General features: G+C 47.4%; 1 protein-coding gene across 3 annotated transcripts in view; it reads left to right on the top strand.

Moving 5' to 3' along the window:
- The window catches only part of LOC138663581 (gastrula zinc finger protein XlCGF57.1-like), a 70,570-nt gene that overhangs the window by 11,923 nt on the left and 32,605 nt on the right, over positions 1–26,042 (top strand). For all 3 annotated transcript variants that reach the window (XM_069749833.1, XM_069749831.1, XM_069749832.1), the window contains exons 2-6: positions 15,445–15,594; positions 15,724–15,903; positions 15,987–16,110; positions 16,194–16,291; positions 16,490–16,580. In XM_069749833.1, coding sequence (XP_069605934.1) covers positions 15,517–15,594; positions 15,724–15,903; positions 15,987–16,110; positions 16,194–16,291; positions 16,490–16,580 — 571 coding nt within the window. In that variant the 5' untranslated portion in view covers positions 15,445–15,516. The remainder of the gene's footprint in view (positions 1–15,444; positions 15,595–15,723; positions 15,904–15,986; positions 16,111–16,193; positions 16,292–16,489; positions 16,581–26,042) is intronic.

Below are 26,042 nucleotides of genomic sequence, written 5' to 3'. Positions count from 1 at the left end.
TTCCTGCTTCTTCAGACTGTGCGGCGTCACGGCCGTGGCATGCTATTATTATTATTATTTATTATTATAGCGCCATTTATTCCATGGCGCTTTACATGTGAGGAGGGGTATACATAATAAAACAAGTACAATAATCTTGAAAAATACAAGTCACAACTGGTACAGGAGGAGAGAGGACCCTGCCCGCGAGGGCTCACAATCTACAAGGGATGGGTGAGGATACAGTAGGTGAGGGTAGAGCTGGCCGTGCAGCGGTTTGGTCAATCGGTGGTTACTGCAGGTTGTAGGCTTGTCGGAAGAGGTGGGTCTTCAGGTTCTTTTTTTGCTATTAGGTATCAGCTGACGCCGCCTAGTCTGAAGAAGCGTGAAGAAGGGGAGTGAGAGGCTAGTATATGCACTGCGCATGGCCATGGATACCAGGCCCACTGTGGGATCACATTAGACGACACTGCGAGGTGGGATTTCGGGCAGCGTGGATGCACAGGCGCAGCCAGGACGACAACAAATGATGTCAGAGGACGGGCAGCGCAAACTGTGCATGGCCAAGGGATAACATAACAGCGCAGGGTCCATGACGGAATCAAACAACGCTAAGGAGGCAGCGCACGGTGCCAAGGGGGTAGCAATGACGGCTGTGCTGCGTCACATTACAAAGGAAAGTCCCACCTCCAGGACGGTTGGACGGTGTGAGGGGACACATTACATGAGTGTGTAGTTCAGCGTTTGCAAGGAGCATAATTTCAAGAGCGACCTTTTCCTTGTGCAGTATTAGTGCTGCACAAGGTGGCTCTTTCAGTAACAAACGCCTAGGGGGGGGGGGAAAGGTCCCCTTACATTTTAGTTGTGCCAGCGTGGCGGTCGCATGACACGTTGCCGGATACACAGCTGGGGATCAGCTGACGTTACTGAACCCCAATAACAGAGGAGCGACTGTTGACTGTGCAGACAGCACTTCCAGGCACCAACTGGCGGTGTTAGAGCCCAGGGACAGCAGGAGGAGCAGATTGGAGGTATTGCCGCACACACAGCTGGGGATCAGCTGACGTTACTGAACCCCAATAACAGAGGAGCGACTGTTGACTGTGCAGACAGCACTTCCAGGCACCAACTGGCGGTGTTAGAGCCCAGGGACAGCAGGAGGAGCAGATTGGAGGTATTGCCGCACACACAGCTGGGGATCAGCTGACGTTACTGAACCCCAATAACAGAGGAGCGACTGTTGACTGTGCAGACAGCACTTCCAGGCACCAACTGGCGGTGTTAGAGCCCAGGGACAGCAGGAGGAACAGAGTGTAGGCCGAAGCCTGATTGGAGCAAGTTGAAAGGGAACCTTTAACTACCCCCCCCCCAAGACGTTTGTAGCTGAAAGAGCCATCTTGTGCAGCACTAAGGATGCAAAAGGAAAAGGTTGCTCTTTTAATTATGCTCCTTGCAAACACAGAAGTAAACACTTAAAATGTGTCCCCTTATACCGTAAAACCGTCCCGGAGGTGGGAATTTCCTTCGTAATGGGACGCAGCACAGCTGTCATTCCTATCCCCTTGGTGCCATGCGCTGCCTCCTCAGCGTTGTTTTAAGCTGTCACAGAGCCTGCGCTGTTCTGTTATCCCTTGGCCATGCCCAATTAGCGCTGCCTGTCTTCTGACATAATTTGGTGTCAGGCTGTCAGTGCCTGTGCGTCCACTCTGCTCCAGATCTCACCTCGCAGTGTCGTCTATTGTAATCCCACTGCGGGCCTTGGATCCATGGACATGCACAGTGCATATCCTCGACTCTCACTCCCCTCCTTCCCTCTTCTTCAGACTGCGGCGTCACGGCCGTGGCATGCTATTAGGGATCAGCTGACGGCGCACAGTCTAAAGAAAGCGGAGGGAGATGGGCGAGAGCCCGAGGTGAAGATATGCACTGCGCATGCCCATGGATCCCAGGCTCGCAGTGTGATTCAATCAGAAGACACTGCGAGGCGGGTTCTCGGGCAGCGCGGGCGCACAGGCGCAGCCATCCTGACACCAAATTATGTCAGAAGACAGGCAGCGCAAACTGGCCATGGCCAAGGGATAACAGAACAGCGCAGGCTCCGTGACAGCTTAAAACAACGCTGAGGCGGCAGCGCATGGCACCAAGGGGGTAGGAATGACGGCTGTGCTGCGTCACATTATGAAGGTAAGTCCCAGCTCCGGGATGGTATAACGGTATCAGTGAACACATTTTATAAGTGTTAAGTTCTGCGTGTGCAAGGAGCTAAAATAAAAGGGCTACCTTTTCCTTGTGCAACATTACTGCTGCACAAGATGGCTCTTTCAGTAACAAACGCAGAGGGGGGGGGACAGGTTCCCTTACATTTAGGTTGTTGTGCCAGCGTGGCGGTCGCAGGACACATTGCCGGCTACACAGCTGGGGATCAGCTGACGTTACTGAAACCCAATAACACTGGGTCGTGTGTTTTGACTGTGCAGCCTGCACTTCTGAGCCGCAACTGGCGGTGTTGGAGCCCAGGAATAGCAGTTCAGGTGGTAGAAAGATGAACACATTAGGAGACCTGGATGACACCCAGTTACTTAATCAGGCAGAGGAGTGGCAAATTCCTGCAAGATCCAGGCCTGGTTCATTTTCAGGAAAGTAAGCCAGTCAACGTTATCGGAGGATAGTCGCATGCGACGGTCTGTTAGTACACCACCTGCGGCACTAATGAGACGTTCCGATAAGACACTAGCCGCAGGGCAAGCCAGCACCTCCAATGCATACTGGCTTAGCTCTGGCCATGTATCCAGCTTAGAGACCCAAAACTTGAACGGGGAAGAGCCGTCTGGGAGTACACTAAGAGGGCAAGCCATGTAGTCTGTCACCATCTGACAGAACCGTTGCCTCCTGCTGACTGGAGCCGCCGGTGATGGTGTAGACATTTGGGGCGGGCACACAAAAGTTTTCCACAGTTGTGCCATACTTGGCTTGCCTTGGGCAGAGGCACTGCTTCTGCTCCCTCTTTGTACAGAGCCGCCTCCTCCACTGCCTCGACGCACTGAGCTGCTTTGTAAAACACTGGCAGCACTCCTCTCAGTTGGACTGGAGAAGATGATGGAATTCACCAGTATGTCGTGGTACTCCCGCATTTTACGCTCCCGTGCCAACGCCGGGATGAGGTTTTGGACATTGTCACGGTAGCGAGGATCGAGGAGGGCGTATACCCAATAATCAGGCACGTTGAGAATGTGGTCGATGCGGCGGTCGTCTCTCAGGCACTGCAACATGAACTCAACCATGTGCTGCAGACTGCCAACTGGCCCAGAAACGCTGTCCCCTGCTTGAGACATGATCTCTGCACCGCTCTTCATCACCCCACCCTCGCTGTACACACTGACCACTGGACAATGGTGGAACTCCCTCCTCTGGACGTAGCTCTTCCTCGTCCATTGACTCCTCCTCATCCTCCTCACAAAGGGTCCCCTGCCGACCCCTTTGTGAGGAACCACGTGGCGCTGACTGTCCAGAACCTGATGGAAAAGGTGACTCCTCATCCTCCACCTCTTCCACATCATCCCTTATCCCTTGCAGGGTTTCTTTAAGCAAGCAGATAAGGGGGACAGTCATGCTGACTAGTGCATCATCTGCACTTGCCATCCGCGTGGAATAATCAAAAGGACGCAAAACCTGGCAGACGTCCTTCATAGTGGCCCACTCTGTGGTTGTGAAGTCTGAGCGGCGCTGACTGCGACTTTTTTGCGCCTGATGCAGCTGGTACTCCATTACTGCTTGCTGCTGCTCACACAACCGCTCCAACATATGTAACGTGGAATTCCACCTGGTAGGTATGTCACATATGATGCGATGTTCAGGAAGGCGAAACCGACGCTGCAGAGCAGCAATGCGGGATCTTGCCAAGCTGGAACGCCGCAAGTGAGCACACTCTAGGCGGGCCTTGTGCAGAAGTGCATCAAGATCCGGATAGTCCCTCAGAAAACTCTGCACAACCAAATTGAGCACATGTGCCAGACATGGGATGTGAGTGAGGTTGCCAAGGCCTAAAGCTGTCACCAGATTTCGGCCATTGTCACACACTACCATGCCTGGCTGGAGATTCACTGGCACAAACCACACATCGCTCTCCTGCTTTAGGGCATTCCAGAGCTCCTGCGCTGTGTGGCTTCGATTCCCCAAAGAAACTAATTTCAAGACGGCCTGCTGACGTTTGGCCACGGCTGTGCTCATGTCAGTCGTAACAGGTAAACGTTCACGGGTCCATGTGGAGGTGGACTGTGACGGATCCTGCAGCGAGGAATCTGAGGGACTGGTGTAAGAGGAGGAGTCAATGCGTACAGACTGGATTCCTGCAATCCTTGGAGTGGGCAGGACACGTCCTGCGCCACTCGCACGGTCTGTACCCGGCTCAACAACATTAACCCAATGGGCAGTGACGGAAAGGTATCGCCCCTGTCCATGTTGACTGGTCCACGCATCGGTGGGGAGGTGGACCTTGCTACTGACGGCGTTCAGTAGCGCATGTTTGATTTGTCCCTCCACATGCTTGTGCAGGGCAGGGACAGCTTGCCTGCTGAAGTAAAAGCGGCTGGGCACCTTGTACTGTGGGACTGCCAATGCCATCAAGTCACGGAAGCTGTCAGTCTCCACCAGCCTGAATGAGAGCATTTCCAGGGACAGAAGTTTGGCAATGCCTGCATTCAGAGCCTGTGCTCGGGGGTGGTTTGCCGAGAATGCCCGCCTTTTCTCCCATGCCTGTACTACCGATGGCTGTAGACTAGGCTGGGAGTGTGAGGATGACTGGGAACGTGGTGCTGTGGGTGGAATTACACTAGGTCTCTGGACAACAGTGCCAGAGGTTCTTCCATGGCGATGCAAGGAGGAAGCCAAACCAGCTGTGCGTGAGCTGGAGGAAGAAGCAACACGAGCTGAAGAGGTGGTAGCTGCCGCTGTTGGTTGGCCTAGGTCTTCAGTGTGTTTTTGGAACTCCACCGCGTGCCTGGTCCGCACATGTTTCCACATATTTGTGGTATTGAGGTTGCTGACACTTTTACCTCTTTTTACTTTCTGATGACACAGCTTGCATTTGACAAAACAAATGTCATCTGCAACTGTGTCAAAAAAGGACCAGGCACTGCAAGTCTTGGGAGCGCCCTTTTTGGCTTTTGAAAGAGACAGGCTCCTAACTGGTGCCAAAGTGGAGGCTACAGGCTCCGCAGTCTTCCACCTCCCTCTCCCTCTTTGGCCCGTTAGGGGAATCTCTTCCTCTGAGCTGCTCCCACCACCTTCCTGTTCCTCACGCCACGATGGGTCAAGGACCTCATCATCTGCACTACCCTCTGCCACCAACTGCTCCTCCTGGGTAGTCTCGGCAGCACAGTACGCACCAGAAAGCGGCACCTGAGTTTCATCATCAGATGCGTACTGCGCTGTGGTCACCGCAGGCACTGACCCACCCGCCTCTTCAGAGTCAGAGAGACAAAGCTGTTGGGCATCACTGCACACTGCCTCTTCTTCCATTTCTCCAATACTGCTTGGCTGGCCCCCTGTTTCCAAGCCAAGCGATTCAGAGAACAGAAGTAGAGACGGCTCCTGTCCTGGGCTCTCTGACTGCCTGGCCAATTTGGCAGGTGGTGAAGAGACAGATGGCTGCTCTCCAGTGGTCTGTGCCTGAGAGGATGTGGCACTAATTGAAGTCGATGCGTTAGCTGCCATCTATCCGACAACGGCTTCAATTTGATCTTCACGCAGCAGCGGTGCACGGCGCTCTCCAACAAAGCTGCGCATGAAGGACTGTTCCCTGCTGAAACTGGGTGATGGTGAGTCACCGGTGCCCGCAGCAGGCACAGAATCACCACGTCCTCTCCCTGCTCCTCTCCCTGCTCCACGCCCCTTACTCCCTGCCCTCTTCATCTTGGTTGACAGATAAAGATAAGCAGAAAAGTACTAAGGCCTTAGTGTGCTTATTCCTGAAATGCTCCTCCTAACAGGGGTAAGAAACACTAATGTTGTAAAGTGTGGACTAGACTTTATTATTGATAAAATGTGGCCTACACAAGTGTTAAGTGGTGTTTGGTGAACTTTTCTTTTTTTTTTTTTTGGGCAGATCGGGCTACAGAGCGAGTTTAACTCACACGGAGACCGTGCAGACAGCCGTAAACGGCGCTGCAAGGCCCAAAAACCCTCCTCTAGGTTATCCTATCTAGTGTTTTTCCACTATTTAGCTGGAGACGGGTGGAAAGACATAGGAATTTTTTAAATAATTTTTAAACAGGCTGCACTAGTTGAAAAAAAGGACAAGTTATTTAACGGTATGAGGCAGTGACAAACCCTGAGCTGAATACAATCGGCTGTGGCTGCACACAGACTACAGGGCGAGCTGCGCTCACACGGAGACCGTGCAGACAGCCGTAAACGGCGCTGCAAGGCCCAAAAACCCTCCTCTAGGTTATCCTATCTAGTGTTTTTCCACTATTTTGCTGGAGACGGGTGGAAAGACACTAATAGGAAATTTTAGAAAAAATGTGCAGCAGGCTGCACTATGAGCAAAAAAGGACAATGGATAGAACTGTGTGAGGCAGTGTGAACCCCCCATGAGCTGAATACAACCTGGTATATGGCTGCACACAGACTACAGAGTGAGCTGCACACACACACACACACACACACACACACACACACACACACACACACACACACACACACACACACACACACACTGAGACCTTGCAGAACGCTGTTAAAACAGCGCTGCAAGGCAAGAGCAAGGTGAACTGAACAGTGAACACAGCGTTTGCTAAATTAGCCTTGGAAAAGCAAAATAAAGCAATTAGCTATCTCAACTGGCCCTCAGTTAGAACACAGCGTCCTGTCCCTAACTGAAATCACAGCAGAGTGAGCGCAAAATGGCGGCAGCGTTTTTTATAGTGCAGAGTGACATCATTTCAGCAGCCAATCACAGCCTTGCCAGTACTTACATGCCCACCATGCTAAACAGGATGTGCCCACACTTCCATTCATTCCTCATTGGCTGCTGCGTTCAGTTTGAATTCTGGGAACTTCCGATTCCGGTATTCGATACGCGGGAAGTATCGGAATTCGGTATCGGAATTCCGATACCGCAAGTATCGGCCGATACCCGATACTTGCGGTATCGGAATGCTCAACACTACTTGATATCTGATTACAATTCGACTCGTATAGAGCTACGTGGCAACTTGTAAGAGTAGTCACAACTTTGTCATGCCTATTTCTTATATATTTCATTTTTTGTTCATATTTGTACTATTTAACCCCTTTACCCCCAAGGGTGGTTTGCACGTTAATGACCGGGCCAATTTTTACAATTCTGACCACTGTCCCTTTATGAGGTTATAACTCTGGAACGCTTCAACGGATCTTGGCGATTCTGACATTGTTTTCTCGTGACATATTGTACTTCATGTTAGTGGTAAAATTTCTTTGATATTACTTGCGTTTATTTGAGAAAAAAACGGAAATTTGGTGAAAATTTTGAAAATTTCGCAATTTTCCAACTTTGAATTTTTATGCAATTAAATCACAGAGATATGTCATGCAAAATACTTAATAAGTAACATTTCCCACATGTCTACTTTACATCAGCACAATTTTGGAACCAAAATTTTTTTTTATTACGGAGTTATAAGGGTTAAAAGTTGACCAGCAATTTCTCATTTTTACAACACCATTTTTTTTTTTAGGGACCACATCACATTTGAAGTCATTTTGAGGGCTCTATATGATAGAAAATACCCAAGTGTGGCACCATTCTAAAAACTGCACCCCTCAAGGTGCTCAAAACCACATTCAAGAAGTTTATTAACCCTTCATGTTTTACAGGAATTTTTGGAATGTATAAATAAAAATGAACATTTAACTTTTTTTCACACAAAATTTATTTCAGCTCCAATTTGTTTTATTTTACCAAGGGTAACAGGAGAAAATGGACCCCAAAAGTTGTTGTACAATTTGTCCTGAGTACGTTGATACCCCATATGTGGGGATAAACCACTGTTTGGGCGCATGGCAGAGCTCGGATGGAAAGGAGCGCCATTTGACTTTTCAATGCAAAATTGACTGGAATTGAGATGGGACGCCATGTTGCGTTTGGAGAGCCCCTGATGTGCCTAAACATTGAAACCCCCCACAAGTGACACCATTTTGGAAAGTAGACCCCTTAAGGAACTTATTTAGATGTGTGTTGAGCACTTTGACCCACCAAGTGCTTCATAGACGTTTATAATGCAGAGCCGTAAAAATAAAAAAATCATTTTTTCACAAAAATGATTCTTTTTTCCCCAAATTTTTTATTTTCCCAAGGGTATGAGAAGAAATTGGACCACAAAAGTTGTTGTACAATTTGTCCTGAGTACGCTGATACCCCATATGTGGGTGTAAACCATTGTTTGGGCGCATGGCAGAGCTTGGAAGGGAAGGAGCGCCATTTGACTTTTCAATGCAAAATTGACTGGAATTGAGATGGGACGCCATGTTGCGTTTGGAGAGCCCCTGATGTGCCTAAACATTGAAACCCCCCACAAGTGACACCATTTTGGAAAGTAGACCCCCTAAGGAACTTACTTAGATGTGTTTTGAGAGCTTTGAGCCCCCAAGTGTTTCACTACAGTTTATAACGCAGAGCCGTGAAAATAAAAATTCTTTTTTTTTTCACAAAAATGATTTTTTAGTCCCCAGTTTTGTATTTTCACAAGGGTAACAGGATAAATTGGACCCCAAAAGTTGTTGTCCAATTTGTTCTGAGTACGCTGATACCCTATATGTGGGGGAAACCACTGTTTGGGCGCATGGCAGAGCTCGGAAGGGAAGGAGCGCCATTTGGAATACAGAGTTAGATGGATTGGTCTGCAGGCGTCGCGTTGCATTTGCACAGCCCCTGATGTACCCAAACAGTACAAACCCCCCACAAGTGACCCCATATTGGAAACTAGACCTCCCAAGGAACCTATCTAGATGTGTTGTGAGAACTTTGAACCCCCAAGTGTTTCACTGCAGTTTACAACGCAGAGCCGCGAAAATAAAAAAAATCTTATTTTTCCCACAAAAATGATTTTTAGCCCCCCACATTTTTATTTTCCCAAGGATAACAAGAGAACTTGGACCCCAAAAGTTGTTGTCCAATTTGTCCTGAGTACGCTGATACCCCATATGTTGGGGTAAGCCCCTGTTTGGGCGCACCGGAGAGCTCGGAAGGGAAGGAGCACTGTTTTACTTTTTCAACGCAGAATTGGCTGGAATTGAGATCGGACACCATGTCGCGTTTGGAGAGCCCCTGATGTGCCTGAACAGTGGAAACTCCCCAATTCTACCTGAAACCCTAATCCAAACACACCCCTAACCCTAATCCCAACGGTAACCCTAACCACACCCCTAACCCTGACACACCCCTAATTCTAATCCCAACCCTAATCCCAACAGTAAATATAATCCAAACCCTAACTTTAGCCCTAACCCTAAATTTAGCCCCAACCCTAACCCCAACTTTAGCCCCAACCCTAACCCTAGCCCCAACCCTAAACCTAGCCCCAACCCTAAACCTAGCCCCAACCCTAACCCTAGCCCCAACCCTAACCCCAGCCCTAACCCTAGCCCCAACCCTAGCCCTGATGGGAAAATGTAAATAAATACATTTTTTTAATTTTATTATTTTTCCCTAACTAAGGGGGTGATGAAGGGGGGTTTGATTTACTTTTATAGCGTTTTTTATATCGGATTTTTATGATTGGCAGCCGTCACACACTTTTTGAGACCTATAATTTTTCCATATTTTGGTCCACAGAGTCATGTGAGGTCTTGTTTTTTGCGGGACGAGTTGACGTTTTTATTGGTAACATTTTTGGACACGTGACAGTTATTGATCACTTTTTATTCCGATTTTTGTGAGGCAGAATGACCAAAAACCAGCTATTCATGAATTTCTTTTGGGGGAGGCGTTTATACCGTTCCGCGTTTGGTAAAATCGATAAAGCAATTTTATTCGTCGGGTCAGTACGATTACAGCGATACCTCATTTATATCATTTTTTTATGCTTTGGCGCTTTTATACGATAAAAGCTATTTTGTAGAAAAAAAAATTATTTTGGCATCGCTTTATTCTCAGGACTATAACTTTTTTATTTTTTTGCTTATTATGCTTTGTGGCGGCTCGTTTTTTGCGGGACAAGATGTTTTCAGCAGTATCATGGTTATTTATATCCGTCTTTTTGATCGCGTGTTATTCCACTTTTTGTTCGGTGGTATGATAATAAAGCGTTGTTTTTTGGCTCGTTTTTTTTTTTTTTTCTTACGGTGTTCACTGAAGGGGTTAACTAGTGGCACAGTTTTATAGGTCGGGTCGTTACGGACGCGGAAATACTAAATATGTGTACTTTTATTGTTTTGTTTTTTATTTTTTTATAAAGAAATGTATTTATGGAAATAATATGTATTTTTTTTATTTATTTAGTAATTTTTTTTTATTTTTTTTTTTACACATGTGGAAATTTTTTTTTTAATCTTTTTTACTTTGTCCCAGGGGGGACATCAGAGATCGCCGATCTTACAGTTTGCACAGCACTCTGTAAGATCCGCGATCTCACTGACATCGCTGCAGGCTTACCAGCACCTGCAGGCGACCCGGAAGTACTCCCTGCAGGACCCGGATGCAGCCCCGCGGCCATTTTGGATCCGGGGCATGCAGGGAGAAGACGTTCGGTACAAGGTGAGCACATCACCTTGTACCGATTGTCTCAGGGAAGCAGGATGCTTCCCTGTACCGCCGGCACATCGCGATCATGTTTGATCGCTGTGTGCCGGGGGTTAATGTGCCGGGAGCGGTCCGTGACCGCTCCTGGCACATAGTGCCGGATGTCAGCTGCGATGGTCAGCTGACACCCGGCCGCGATCGGCCGCTCTCCCCCCGTGAGCGCGGCCGATCGCATATGACGTACTATCCCGTCACTGGGAATTAAGTCCCAGGTCACCTCGACTGGATAGTTCGTCATATGGGATTAAGGGGTTAAAAAAAACCACACTTTTTAGGTACAGTAGTTTACATAGTTTTGAGAAGACAAAAAACCTATAGTTCAAAAACTTGACGTGATAGAGAAAAACTGAGATCATTTCTGGATTCAGCATCCAAAAATTAAGAACAATTGTCTGACCTAAACTCTTAAAAAATTGTGTTCCCCAGTGTAATTTTTGCGTTTATTTGTGAAAAAAATGGAAATTTGGCTAAAATTTTGAAAATTTCTCAATTTTCACATTTTGAATTTTTATTCTGTTAAACCAGAGAGTTATGTGACACAAAATAGTTAATAAATAACATTTCCCACACGTCTACTTTACATCAGCACAATTTTGGAAACAAAATTTTTTTTTTGCTAGGAAGTTGTAAGGGTTAAAATTTGACCAGCGATTTCTCATTTTTACAACAAAATTTACAAAACCATTTTTTTTAGGGACCACCTCACATTTGAAGTCAGTTTGAGGGGTCTATATGGCTGAAAATACCCAAACGTGACACCATTCTAAAAACTGCACCCCTCAGGTGCTCAAAACCACATTCAAGAAGTTTATTAACCCTTCAGGTGCTTCACAGCAGCAGAAGCATCATGGAAGGAAAACATGGAACATTTAACTTTTAGTCACAAAAATGATGTTTTAGCAACAATTTTTTTATTTTCCCAAAGGTAAAAAGGGAAACTGGACCCCAAAAGTTATTGTACAATTTGTCCTGAGTACGCCGATGCCCCATAAGTGGGGGAGAACCACTGTTTGGGCGCACAACAGGGTTCGGAAGGGAAGGAGCGCCATTTGACTTTTTCAATGAAAAATTGGCTCCAATCATTAGCGGACACCATGTCGCGTTTGGAGAGCCCCTGTGTGCCTAAACATTGGAGCTCCCCCACAAGTGACCCCATTTGGGAAACTAGACCCCCCAAGGAACTTATCTAGATGCATAGTGAGCACTTTGAACCCCCAGGTGCTTCACAAATTGATCCGTAAAAATGAAAAAGTACTTTTTTTTCACAAAAAAATTAGCCTCAATTTGTTCATTTCCACATAGGCAACAGGATAAAATGGATCCTAAAATGTGTTGGGCAATTTCTCCTGAGTACACTGATACCTCACATGTGGGGGTAAACCACTGTTTGAGCACACGGCGGGGCTCGGAAGGGAAGGAGCGCCATTTGACTTTTTGAATGAAAAATTAGCTCCAATTGTTAGCGGACACCATGTCGCGTTTGGAGAGCCCCTGTGTGCCTAAACATTGGAGCTCCCCCACATGTGACCCCATTTTGGGAACTAGACCTCCCATGGAACTAATCTAGATGTGTGGTGACCACTTTAAACCCCCAAGTGCTTCACAGAAGTTTATAATGCAGAGCCGTGAAAATAAAAAATCATTTTTCTTTCCTCAAGAATTATTTTTTAGCCCGCAATTTTTTATTTTCACAAGAGTAACAGGAGAAATTGGACCCCAAAAGTTGTTGGCCAGTTTGTCCTGAGTACGCTGATACTCTATATGTGGGGGTAAACCACTGTTTGGGCACACGTCGGGGCTCGAAAGGGAAGTAGTGACTTTTGAAATGCAGACTTTGATGGAATGGTCTGCGGGCATCATGTTACATTTGCAGAGCCCCTGATGTGCCTAAACAGTAGAAACCTTCCACACGTGACCCCATTTTGGAAACTAGACCCCCCAGGGAACTTATCTAGATATGTGGTGAGCACTTTGAACCCTCAAGTGCTTCACAGAAGTTTACAACGCAGAGCCGTGAAAATAAAAAATAATTTTTCTTTCCTCAAAAATGTTTTCGCAAGCAATTTTTTATTTTCACAAGGGTAACAGGAGAAATTGGACCCCAATAATTGTTGCCCAGTGTGTCCTGAGTACGCTGGTACCCCATATGTGAGGGTAAACCACTGTTTGGGCGCACGTCAGGGCTCGGAAGGGAGGGAGCACCATTTGACTTTTTGAATGCAAGATTGGCTGGAATCAATGGTGGCGCCATGTTGCGTTTGGAGACCCCTGAGGTGCCTAAACTCATTCTAACCTCAATTCTAACTCCAACACTAACCCCAACACACCCCTAACCCTAATCCCAACTCTAGCCATAACCCTAAACACAACCCTAACCCCAACACACCCCTAACCCTAATTCCAACCCTAATCCTAACCCTAATCCCAACCCTAACCCCAACACAACCATAACCCTAACCACAGTCTAATCTTAACCCTATTTCCAACCCTAGCCCTAATTCCAACCCTAAGGCTAGGTTCACATTGCGTTAGAGCAATCCGTTTAGCGCATACGCTAACGGAATGCGCTAACGCAATGTCCAAAAAGGGATTGCGTTTTGCGTTCCCGCTAGCACAGATGCCCGATCTGCGCTAGCGAAGAACGGACCCTGAACGCTGCAAGCAGCGTTCGAGGTCCGTCCGAAAATAACGGGACATCGCTGACGCATGCCAAACAAGGCATACGTTAGTGATGCGTTAGTACATTGCGGTCAATGGGTGCGCTAACGGATCCGTTACATAGCGTTAATTGCGCCATGTAACGGATTCCGTTAGCGGACACCCACTAACGCAATGTGAGTCCAGCCTAAGGCTATGTGCCCACGTTGCGGATTTGTGTGAGATTTTTCCGCACCATTGTTGAAAAATCCGCAGTTAAAAGGCACTGCGTTTTATCCGGCGGATTTACCACGGGTTTCCAGTGTTTTTTGTGCGGATTTCACTTGCTGATTCCTATTGAGGAACAGGTGTAAAACGCTGCGGAATCCGCACAAAGAATTGACATGCTGCGGAAAATACAACAGCGTTTCCGCGCGGTATTTTCCGCACCATGGGCACAGCGGATTTGGTTTTCCATAGGTTTACGTGGTACTATAAACCTGATGGAAAACTGCTACGAATCCGCAGCGGCGAATCCGCTGCGGATCCGCAGCCAAATCCGCACCATGTGCACATAGCCTAATTCTAGCCCTAACCCTAGCCCTCACCCTAACCCTAGTGGGAAAAAAAAATATTTTCTTTATTTTATTTTTGTCCCTACCTATGGGGGTGATAAAGGGGGGGGGTTTATTTATTATTGTTTTTATTTTGATCGCTGTGATTGAACCTATCACAGCGATAATGTACTTGTAACGAATCTGCCGCCCGGCAGATTCGGCGGGCGCACTGCGTATGCGTCCGCCATTTTGCAAGATGGCGGCGCCCATGGAACAGACGGACGGACACCGGGAGGGACACAGGAGGTAGGTAAGTATGATTGGGGGGGGGGGGGGGGGTCGGACAGCGGGGGGGAGGGAGTGGACAGGAGGACGGAGGGGAGCGGAGGACAGTTTATGACCGGACGGAGGGGAGGAGATCGGTCGTGGTGGGGGGCAGATCGCGGTCTCCAGCAATGGCTGATGCTATTGCAGCATCGGCCATGGCTGGATTGTAATATTTCACCAATTTTCATTGGTGAAATATTACTATCGCTCTGATTGAAAGTGAAACGTCACTTTCAGCAGCCAATCAGAGCGATCGTAGCCATGAAGGGGGCGAATCCTCCCCCCCTGGACTCAAGTACAACTTCCCCTGTCCCTGCAGGTTGGGTGAAATTACAATTAACCCTTTCACCCGGCCTGCAGGAGCGCGATCCGACCATGACTCATATGCTGCGTCACAGGTCGGATTGTCACAGGTACATACAGTGCGTCAAAGGTCGGGAAGGGGTTAACCTACAGGGGCCATAAGTCCTTCTATGTGGCCCTAACTAGTATTAGTGTCCCCTGTGTGCCCCCATATATTACTACTGGCCCCCGTGTGCCCCCATATATTACTACTGGCCCCCGTGTGCCCCCGTATATTACTACTGGCCCCCGTGTGCCCCCGTATATTACTACTGGCCCCTGTATGCCCCATATATTACTGCTGGCCCCTGTGTGCCCCCATATATTACTGCTGGCCCCTGTGTGCCCCATATATTACTGCTGGCCCCCGTGTGCCCCCCATATATCACTACAGGCCCCCGTGTGCCCCCATATATTACTAGTGGCCCCTGTGTGCCCCCATATATTACTAGTGGCCCCCGTGTGCCCCCATATATTACTAGTGGCCCCCGTGTGCCCCCATATATTACTACTGGCCCCCGTGTGCCCCCATATATTACTACTGGCCCCCGTGTGCCCCCATATATTACTACTGGCCCCCTGTGTGCCCCCATATATTACTACTGGCCCCCGTGTGCCCCCGTATATTACTAGTGGCCCCTGTGTGCCCCCGTATATTACTACTGGCCCCTGTGTGCCCCCGTATATTACTACTGGTCCCTGTGTGCCCCCATATATTACTACTGACCCCTGTGTGCCCCATATATTACTTCTGGCCCCTGTGTGCCCCCATATATTACACAGGATTCTTACGATGTTACATCGGCTCATCTTCTCATTCAGGTTTCTACAATATCGGATCCTCTCAGTGAAGATCTTCTACAAAAGAAAATTTTCCTGATTTACCCATCAAAGATGGATGTGGACAGAGACAAGATGGCGGAGAGGATATTACATCTCACCCTAGAGATCCTCTTCCGGCTTACTGGAGAGGTGAGAGATTCTGAAGACTTCACATTACATCATTCTTATCTATGGCAATAACAGATGGACAGAACTAGAGAGGTGAGGACTCTGGAAATGTCTGTAGTGAGATTTATTAATGTGTCTCTCCATTACCAGGATTACACAGTGGTGAAGAAGACCTCTAGTGATCGCTGTCAGGACCCTGTGTCTGAGGGATGGGGAAGACCGCTGAGCCCAATCACGGGGCCTTCACCTCACCTCCTGATCCATGAGGACATCAATGACCAGAAGATCCTAGAACTCATCTACAAGATGATTGAGCTGCTGACTGGAGAGGTGACACTGCTGGGAATGCTGGGACATTATACAGGAACACTATGAAGAGATCGGGGGGATGACGGTATCATTGTATGTGTCAGGTTCCTATAAGGTGTCAGGATGTCGCTGTCTATTTCTCCATGGAGGAGTGGGAGTATTTAGAAGGACACAGAGATCTGTACGAGAACGTCATAATGGAGGTTCCCCAGCTCCTCACATCACCAGGTAATAGACAGGACTAAATACACACGGCCTATAATTATCTGTATGTAAAGAATGAATTCAGTCCCTGTATGTGTTTCCTCCAGATCTATCCAGTAAGAGGACAACACCAGAGAGATGTCCCCGTCTTCTTCTTCCACAAGACTTTAACCAAGAAGATCCCAATGCTCCTCAGGATCATCAGGTAGATGGAGAGGTGGTGTCAGGAGATCTTCCCTATGGTGTGTAGATGCTGGTGAAGGTCTTGTGCTCAGTCTTGTTTTAATCACCAGTATTATAGGTTTTATACCTGTGTAATGAGAACGGTGGAGATGGCAGGATTAGAGCTGATCATAGATGTGACTTCTCCATCTGTCGGTGACTTCCACAATATTTGTTTCAGAGTGAAGATCTGACCCATATTAATACTACAGAGACATATGTGAGGGGTGATGGCCGGTGTAAAGAGGAGATTCTTACATATGACTACCCAGGTGAGTAGTAACCACTAAATGCAGAGAGGTCACAGATTCTTCTCAGTCACCGGCTGTGGCTGCTTTATAGGTGGTGTAGTCCGGCCGTATTACCATGATCACCATTTTGCCTCTAGACCACAACATTCTTCTCCACCCAAAACTGTTCAAATGACTTTGGTCTTTGAAAGCCCTTTTCTATAGATCTTACAACCTGGTAGATCCACCTACCACCTGCGTTTAGGAGACGCTGTTACCTTCCCAGATCTGTAAACTATAAAGCCAAATGACAGCGTACGTAGAATGTGCTGACAAGATAGAAAATTACTTGAAGAAAAATATTCTGATGGGCCTGTAAGAGAAAGCAGAGGGTAATGATGCTGTTGGCTTCCTAGAACCCTGAGATCTTATGGGATGAATCTCCCTTCTCTCCCTTCTGTGCTGCTGAATATGATCATATGGTCCCTACAAGACCAGGTCCAGTCTTTCTGGCCAAACTTCACTTTTATGATGAACAACAATAAATGTGCAGTGAGGCCAAGTGTGAATTTCTGTACAATAACAGAGTTTCCCTTTATCCTGACTTTTCAATTTGTATTAAAACAGACTAACTTCAAGGAGGATTGTGATAATCTACATAAACACATCACACCTGTGCCATGATATATCTCTGAGCTGTGCGTGGCTGATGGCTGTAATATACATTTATTCCCGCCTGCAGGAGCTGTGTTGGCTCCAGCCCTGGTTTCATGGATTCACTCCACCTCATAAATTACATTGTTTTTGATCCTAAGAAATTCAGATTACTGCACAATCTCTCCTGAAATGGGGAGCAATATTATTTTCTCTAATCTTCTGGTCAGGACTCATAGTAGCTCCAATGGGCCACCATAAATGAATGCAACTCTGGTTTACTGTTGTGTAATCTGTATTTGTAGTTTTCAGTTAATGAGATTCTCATGCTCTGGGGCGGGGCTTTATGTGGTGCTGTGGGCGGGGCTTTGTGGTGCTCTGGGGTGGTGCTGTGGGCGGGGCTTTGTGGTGCTCTGGGGTGGTGCTGTGGGCGGGGCTTTGTGGTGCTCTGGGGTGGGGCGTTGTGCTCTGGGGCAGGGCTGTGGGCGGGTCTTTATTGGTGCTCTGAGGGCGGGGCTGTGGCTTTGTGGTGCTTGGATTACATATTCATCTTATTGGCTTGTGACAGGTCACTGATCCCTCACTGACCTGCCCTCCATTTTTACATAATGCATATACAGTAATAGCATTGATATGATTGTTGATAATGCCTATAATATTGTGGCTATTTGGAGGCTTAGAGAAAAAATTAGGTAGATCAAAGATATAAAAGGGCATAAGGGCTTTTATCATAGCACACTGTCCTTTCCAAGGGATATTAAGTTTAGGCCCGATTTTCATGTCCCCACATAGCCAATATACATCAGGCAATTGGTAGATTTGACCTACCAACAAAGAGTCATTGTATAGACTGCCCTCCTGGACCGGGATTATCTGGTCATTACAGTATTCAGATGGTAGGTTATTTACCTGTCGTCCGGGACCTTTCCTTTCAAAACAGGTGTAGTTCCCTGGATAGGAGGTGATCCCATGGCCAGTTGGTTCGTTACTTTGGTGAGGTGGGTATAAGTGAGATACAGTTTGGCATTTATGTGAGTTACCTAGTTGGTTTTTCTCTTCGCCACGACAGCACCCACTTGAGAGAGGGGATCCGCCCCTAGGAACAGGAAACCCTATGGAGAGAATAAAAGGGGCGGTCCCCCTCGCTCCCACAGTTGGTTTCCTGTTCCTACGGGAGACACCTGGAGAGAAGAGGATGCCCAGCCTGGATGCCGCTTGCGCAGTTTACCTGTATAGGGACGGCAAGGGCTCCAGAGCTGGAAACAGCGTCGGGGGTCCTGTGACAGCTTCCCCCCTCTGCTAGCAGGTACCGTGAGGCCAGAGTCGGGGAGTCGCCTGGCTCACGGATGTCCATTCAGCCGACCTGCAGGGACCAGATCGCTGGGGTAAGAGAACCTGTGACGCCATCTTCGGTGGCATACAGGCAGCGTGTGGCCCGGTATTTGTCCCCCGGAAGTATTACCACAACTTCCGGGGTGATACAGGAGGAGGACGGCACCTGTGCGAACGCTGGATGGAGGCGCAGGCGCGTAGAGCAGAGCCGCAACCCGGATGTAGTGGTCACTTCCAGGTGCGGCAGGAAGAAGATGGCGGCCCCCATTACAAAAGGACGCCGGCGCTGATACCCGGCGTCCATCATGGCATCTCCCCAGGACACAGCGTTGCCTTCATCCGAAGTCACCGCTATAACACCTGGTAGCCGGACAAGCAGCAGCCGCAGGTCTTCTTCTAAGAGTGCCAGGGAAAAGAGGTCGGACCGGTCGGCTCCTCCATCTGTGCCTCCGTCTCCTCCTCTTCAGCCGGGAGACGGGGTGAGTGTCTGTCTACCCCATTAGTAAAATTTAAATTCACCGCACTCTCTTAGGATAATGATGAAAAAGGTTGTGCCAATTTATTAGAGTATATTTAGGAGCGTAACAGAATATTACAGTATATGCGATTAACAACGTTTCGGCTCCACCAGAGCCTTTGTCACGTATTCGCTTATTTCAGGCACAAGATAGTGTACAGATGGGGAAAAAAAGGGGAGGAATCCCAGCGGTGAGCTTGGATATCCCACTCAGTACTCTAAAAGAGGCTCCCTGTGTCAGGTCACACACGCTGCTACTGAGCACAGCGCGGGAGCGCCGCTCTGAACACTGATACTGCAGGTCCACACTACCTAAAGGGAGCCTCTTTTAGAGTACTGAGTGGGATATCCAAGCTCACCGCTGGGATTCCTCCCCTTTTTTTCCCCATCTTTACACTATCTTGTGCCTGAAATAAGCGAATACGTGACAAAGGCTCTGGTGGAGCCGAAACGTTGTTAATCGCATATACTGTAATATTCTGTTACGCTCCTAAATATACTCTAATAAATTGGCACAACCTTTTTCATCATTATTCTAAGAGAGTGCGGTGAATTTAAATTTTACTATATAGGGGCCCCTGGTCCATTACACCAGCACCTCGCTCTATTCAGGCTGAGTGCACGCCAAAAACCTCCTTCTGTCTACCCTATTAGGCTGATTATACTTCCCTCTTTATCTAATTCCCTAGGCAAAAAGAACAGGGAAATCCAAACATAAGCAATGTGCTTTATGCTCTCAGCCACTCCCGGATACTTATCTAAAGAAGCTTTGCCAGTCATGCATCGAATCCACCTTATGTGAGGAGTCTTCAGTAAGGTCGGAAGATGTAAGAAGTATGATTAGGGAAGAATTACGAGCCTTTCGAAGCTCGGATAAAATTCCTGAGAATAGGAAAAGATATAATTCCAGTTCACCACCTGACAGCACACTGGAGGACGTCCTTCTTATCCTTGATGGGACAGGAACTCGAGAGGTTAAAAGGACCCTCCCCCTACCACCCTTCAGTGTTTTTCCTGTCCCATCATGGATAGGAACGGACGAGAGGATCTGCCGTTCTGTGCGGGGGGGATGTGGATCGGGGGGGCTCAGCCTCACCCTTCCCTCCTGAGACACCCGTTGGCTGACACCTGCCCGAGGGTCCCTCAGCCTACCAGTGTAGCGCTGCTCCTGGGTTGGGGATCGCTTCCTCCTGGCGGGGGCTCTCGATCTCTCCGTCTGTCCCCTGGTGTGTGCGGCTCAGCGGCGGCCTCTGCTGGCGTCGGCGTCTCCATGCGGCCGCTGGGGGAACCAGTTCAACGCCGCACCTTCCTCTCTTTCCGGCCGCACGTCACTTCCGGTTTGCGGCTGAGGGGGATGGACGGCGTCTCTGCTACAGGAAGTGCAGAGGAAAGAGCGGTGGAGAACGCTGGAGCGTCATTTTGAAGTGAGGAACAGAATAAAAGGTATGGTGCAGGGGCAGTAGCGATCTCTAGAGCATCATGGAGGACGCAGCTAGAGCAGAGTGTCAGGAGTCAGCAGCGCTAGTAAGTAGAGACCCTGGGTAAAAAAAGAAAAAAGAGAACGCTAGTGTTTGCTATATATATATATATATATATATATATATATATATATATATATATATATATATATATATACATACATACATACATACATACATACATACATACATACATACATACATATTTCTCCATAGGCAGCCTCCCTATCTGAGAAATCGGTAAAGAAACCCAGTAGGAATAAGAAGTGTCCTATCTGTGCGGTTAAGCTAAAGGATTCCTGGCAGAAACCCCTATGTGAAGCGTGCACCTGCAAAGTCATAGAAGAGGAACAGGCGTCTCTTATGTCTAATATGAGAGCCATGATAAGGGAGGAAGTTCAGGCTTCAGTCTCAAGTCTGGTACTCCCTCAAGTCTCATCTTCACCTTCGGAGAGGCCGAGGAAAAGACCGAGGGTCGAGTACTCTTCCATAGACTCATCATCCTGTGGGTCGGAGGTAGAGGAGGAAGATGAAAGTAGAGATCCCCCGGAGAAAGGGAGAAGATATCTGTTCTCCGCTGCGGACACTGGAGAACTGCTGGAAGCAGTACGGCACACCATGCAGATTGAGGAGCCGCAGCCATCTTGCTCCGTTCAGGACGAAATGTTTGGGGGCTTGCGCTCACAGACATCTAAAGTCTTCCCTGTTAACTCCCATATCAGATCTATGATTCTGGAGGAATGGGAGGAAGCCGAGAAGAGACTGACTATCCCTAAGGACTTCAGACTTCGGTTGCCGTTCAACCCAGAGGAAGTTAAGGACTGGGGGTACCATGGCTTCAAACACCAAGCGTTTCAGTTACAACAGACGCCAGTCAGCTCGGTTGGGGAGGTCATGTACTGGGAAGATATTTTCAAGGTCGCTGGAAAGAGGAAGACAGCAACCAGTCATCAAACCACAGAGAACTACAAGCGGTTTGGGAGGTCTTGACGGCGGCACAGCATCTGCTGCAGAACAAACACGTGAAGGTCTTCTCAGACAACACGACAACGGTAGCCTTCCTGCGGCATCAAGGGGGCCCAAGACATCCGGCGTTACAAGACCTGGCGGAATGGATATTCAAGAGGGCAGAAAGGTCGGTTCTGTCAATCACGGCAATTCACCTGGAGGGCTCCAAGAACCAGTTGGCAGATTTCCTCAGCAGGAAAAGCGTATCCCCTACGGAGTGGGAACTGAACAGCGAGATGTTCAAAGATTTGTGTCATCATTGGGGGATGCCGACGGTGGACCTATTCGCTACAAAGGGAAACGCGAAGCTCAAGACCTTCTATTCCCTAAACCCTTGGGAGAGTCCAGCCGCGATCGATGCTTTCTCACAACCCTGGAATCGCGGTCTCCTGTATGCATTTCCTCCTCTAGCGATGATTCCGAGGACACTCAGAAAAATCTGCGAGGACGGGGCCAAGGTCATTCTCATAGCTCCTCACTGGCCGAAACGCAGTTGGTTCCCATTGTTGAGAAAACTATCAGTGGAAGAACCCCTCCTATTGCCAGAAAGAGAGGATCTTCTTCTACAAGGACCAGTTCTACACCAGAATCCAGGAGCACTTCAACTGGCGGCCTGGATCCTGAACGGAAGGTCTTGAGAGCAAAAGGACTTTCGGATTATGTCATTTCTACCCTTCAAGCGAGCAGGAAGCCGGTAACATCGGCTATTTATTCGAAAATATGGAAGCGATTCTGTGGGTTTTGCGGAGAGACGACAGTTCATACTGACCATCCAAATATCCCCAAAATTCTTGATTTTTTGCAGTCAGGGTTTCAAAAAGGTCTTAGACCAAGCACATTGAGGGTCCAGATAGCGGCCCTAAGTGTATTCTTTGACTCTTCCCTTTCTGCTCATCCCTGGATTAGCCGTTTCTCTAGAGCCATCCAGAGACTAAAACCACTGATTAGACGATCTGTCCCGCCGTGGGATCTGAACCTGGTTCTGAATTTCCTATGTAATCCGGCGTGGGATGTATCGGGGGATATAGAAGTTGATAAACTCTCTCTCAAAACCGCATTTTTAGTCGCGATCACGTCGGCAAAAAGATTGGGGGAACTACAGGCCCTGTCGGTGCAGAATCCATACTTGCAGATATTCGAGGATAAACTAGTATTCAGACTCGATCCGGCGTTTCTCCCTAAAGTCGTGTCAGATTCCAATATGAATCAGGAAATTGTTTTACCATCATTTTGCCAGTCCCCTAAAAATCAGAAAGAAAGATTTTATCATAACTTAGACGTAAGGGACTCTGTGCTCAGGTACCTCGAAATATCCAGACCCTGGAGACAGGACAACAATTTGTTTGTCCAGTTCAGTGGTCCAAATAAAGGTAGGAAAGCGTCTAAAGCGACTATCGCACGGTGGATAAAATCCACGATCAACTTAGCCTATAGAGCTAGCGGGCAAAATTCCCCGGTCAACATCAAAGCCCATTCATCTAGGGCCATGGCCACGTCATGGGCAGAGAAAGGGGGGGCGACGGCAGATCAGATCTGCAGAGCTGCATCATGGTCTTGCCTTCGTACCTTTTCGAAGCATTACAAGTTAGATGTAGTATCGCCTCAGTTGGCTTTTGGTAGAAAGGTACTTCAAGCAGTAGTCCCACCCTGAATACCATTCTCCTTTGGTATTTCTCCAGTGTGCTGTCAGGTGGTGAACTGGAAAACAGTAATTAGACCTACTGGTAATTGTATTTCCAGGAATCCATCCTGACAGCACTATTAGTTTCCTCCCTAATGTATCATCTTTATACTCATGTGATGTAACATTTGTATGATTGATTATTTTGTTGGAATAAACCTGTGTTTTTTGCATCCATCCAGATGTGTTACTTTGGAAAAGCACTGAAGGGTGGTAGGGGGAGGGTCCTTTTAACCTCTCGAGTTCCTGTCCCATCAAGGATAAGAAGGACGTCCTCCAGTGTGCTGTCAGGATGGATTCCTGGAAATACAATTACCAGTAGGTCTAATTACTGTTTTCTCCTAGGTCTGAACAATCTTCTGATGTTGAGGATAAAGATTCGGACGGGTCCCAAGAGTTTATATCCTCAGAGGGTGAGCAGGATACATGCTTTCCTACAGACAGTATTGACAATTTAGTCAAATCAGTATGTAACACCATGGGTATTGAAGATGCAAAAACCCTTAAAACGCCACAGGACGTGATGTTTGCTGGCCTGTCTGAAAGAAAAAGACCTTCTTTTCCTGTTATTCCAGCAATAAAGGATTTAGTCAAAAAAGAGTGGGAAAGCCAGGGACAAAGAGGGTTGCCGTCTTTGTCAAAAAGACGCTATCCCTTTAATGACGAGGATTTCTCCAAATGGTCAAAAGCCCCGAAGGTAGATGCGGCAGTGGCATCCACTTCTAGGAAATCGTTACTGCCTGTAGAAGATTCGGGATCTTTACAAGACCCGCTTGACCGGAAAGCTGATTCCCTTCTAAAAAGAGCATGGGAGTCCTGTATAGGAGCTTTCAGACCGGCTATTTCGGCTACATGCACTGCTAGGTCCATGCTAGTCTGGTTGAATGATTTAGAAGAAGGATTGAAAGGTGGCCTTTCCCGGAATAAACTCATGTCTTCCATACCATTGATTAGAGGAGCTACTGCCTTTTTAGCGGATTCTTCAGCTGATTCTATACGATTAGCAGCCGAATTGGCAGGTCTGACCAACGCGGCTCGCCGCGCCTTGTGGCTAAAGGGGTGGAAAGGAGATCCCCAAACGAAGTCTAAGTTATGTGGTCTGCCATGCCAGGGTGAGTACCTATTTGGTACTAGGTTGGATGAAATTCTTACCAAAGCGGGTGAGAGGAAGAAGGGGTTCCTCAATAACACTTATCTTCCATCCTATAGGAGAGCGTTCCAAAAGCCCATGTTTAACAGAAGACGAGACTATAAAAACCAGGACCGTTGGGCTAATAAAGACTTTAAACAAAAAGGAGCTTTTTTCGGAAAACGCCCTTTCAAACCTGAGGATAAACCCCGTTAGGACAGATCTACCCGTTGGTAGTAGGTTGTCCTTCTTCTCTACACAATGGCTGGCAATAACTTCTAATCCATGGGCAACTAGCCTTATAACTACGGGTCTAAAATTAAAATTTACCTGAGTCCCTCCGGACTCTTTTTTTATTAACTTACTTAAGGTCTCAATCACAACAAGAGGCCTTAGAGCAGGAAATAATAACTCTCCTGTCCAAAGGAGTATTAATGGAAGTTCCTTTTCATCAAAAAGGGAGGGGTTTTTATTCCTTTTTATTTTTGATTTCGAAACCAGACGGATCATTTAGAACAATAATTAACCTTAGGAGACTAAACGTCTTAGAGAACCAAACTTTTAAAATGGAATCTATTCGGTCAACTATTAAGCTTCTGTTCCCCATTGCTTCATGGCCGATCTTGACCTTAAAGATGCATATTACCATCTTCCAATCTTCATTGAGCATCAACAATATCTACGGGTGGCTGTTATGATGAAAGGTCAGATACGGCATTACCAATATACAGCAATGCCCTTTGGACTATCAATAGCCCCTAGAGTTTTCACAAAACTAATGTCAGAGGTAATGTCATATTTGAGGTTAAAAGACACCCTCATAATACCATATTTAGATGACCTATTGATAGTTGGGAACTCCCTTTCCCAATGTCATCAACGTTTATTTGATTCAATTTCGTCCCTACAGGAATTAGGGTGGTTAGTAAACTGGGAAAAGTCTAGATTGTCCCCCACAACTCGTCAAAAATTTCTAGGACTTATTCTAGATTCTATAAATCAAAGGTGCTTTCTTCCCGAGTCTAAACAAATAGCAATTATAAACAAGGTACAATCGGTGATTAATAACCTCCTAATTTCCCTAAGAGAAGGTATGTCCCTTCTTGGTTCCTTCACATCATGTATTCCAGCTGTTCCGTGAGCCCAATTCCATAGTAGAAAATTACAGTATACAATACTTCAGGAGGAAGAAAGGTTACAGTGCCGGTTAGATAGTCTTGTTTCTTTACCAACAGACGTGTTACAATCTCTCACCTGGTGGTTAGATCCGAATCATTTTACCAGTCGGGTTCCCTGGGTGGTTAAACCTTCAAAAACTATTTTCACTGATGCCAGTCCTAGTGGTTGGGGAGCACACTTAGGAGATCAAATAGTGCAAGGTCTGTGGTCTCTTAAAGAATCGGATGATTTTTCTAATAAAAAAGAGCTGAAGGCTATCTATCATGCCTTATCTAAATTCCTTCCGCAGCTACACGGAACGCATACAAGAATCCTTTCAGACAACATGACAGCAGTTGCATATATAAACCACTAAGGGTAGAACAAGATCAGAAGCTCTCATGTCTATAGCCGACGACATTCTAGCCATAGCAGAGGAGCACCTTCTATCCCTATCAGCACTGCATGTGAGAGGAATCGACAATTCGAAGGCAGATTTCCTCAGTCGCCACACCCTCCACCAAGGAGAATGGGTTCTAAGTCGTCG

Source organism: Ranitomeya imitator, chromosome 2, assembly GCF_032444005.1.
Source record: "Ranitomeya imitator isolate aRanImi1 chromosome 2, aRanImi1.pri, whole genome shotgun sequence".
Classification (NCBI taxonomy): domain Eukaryota; kingdom Metazoa; phylum Chordata; class Amphibia; order Anura; family Dendrobatidae; genus Ranitomeya; species Ranitomeya imitator.
The sequence above is the reverse complement of the archived record's forward strand: the minus strand, read 5'-3'. Positions and strand labels throughout refer to the sequence as shown.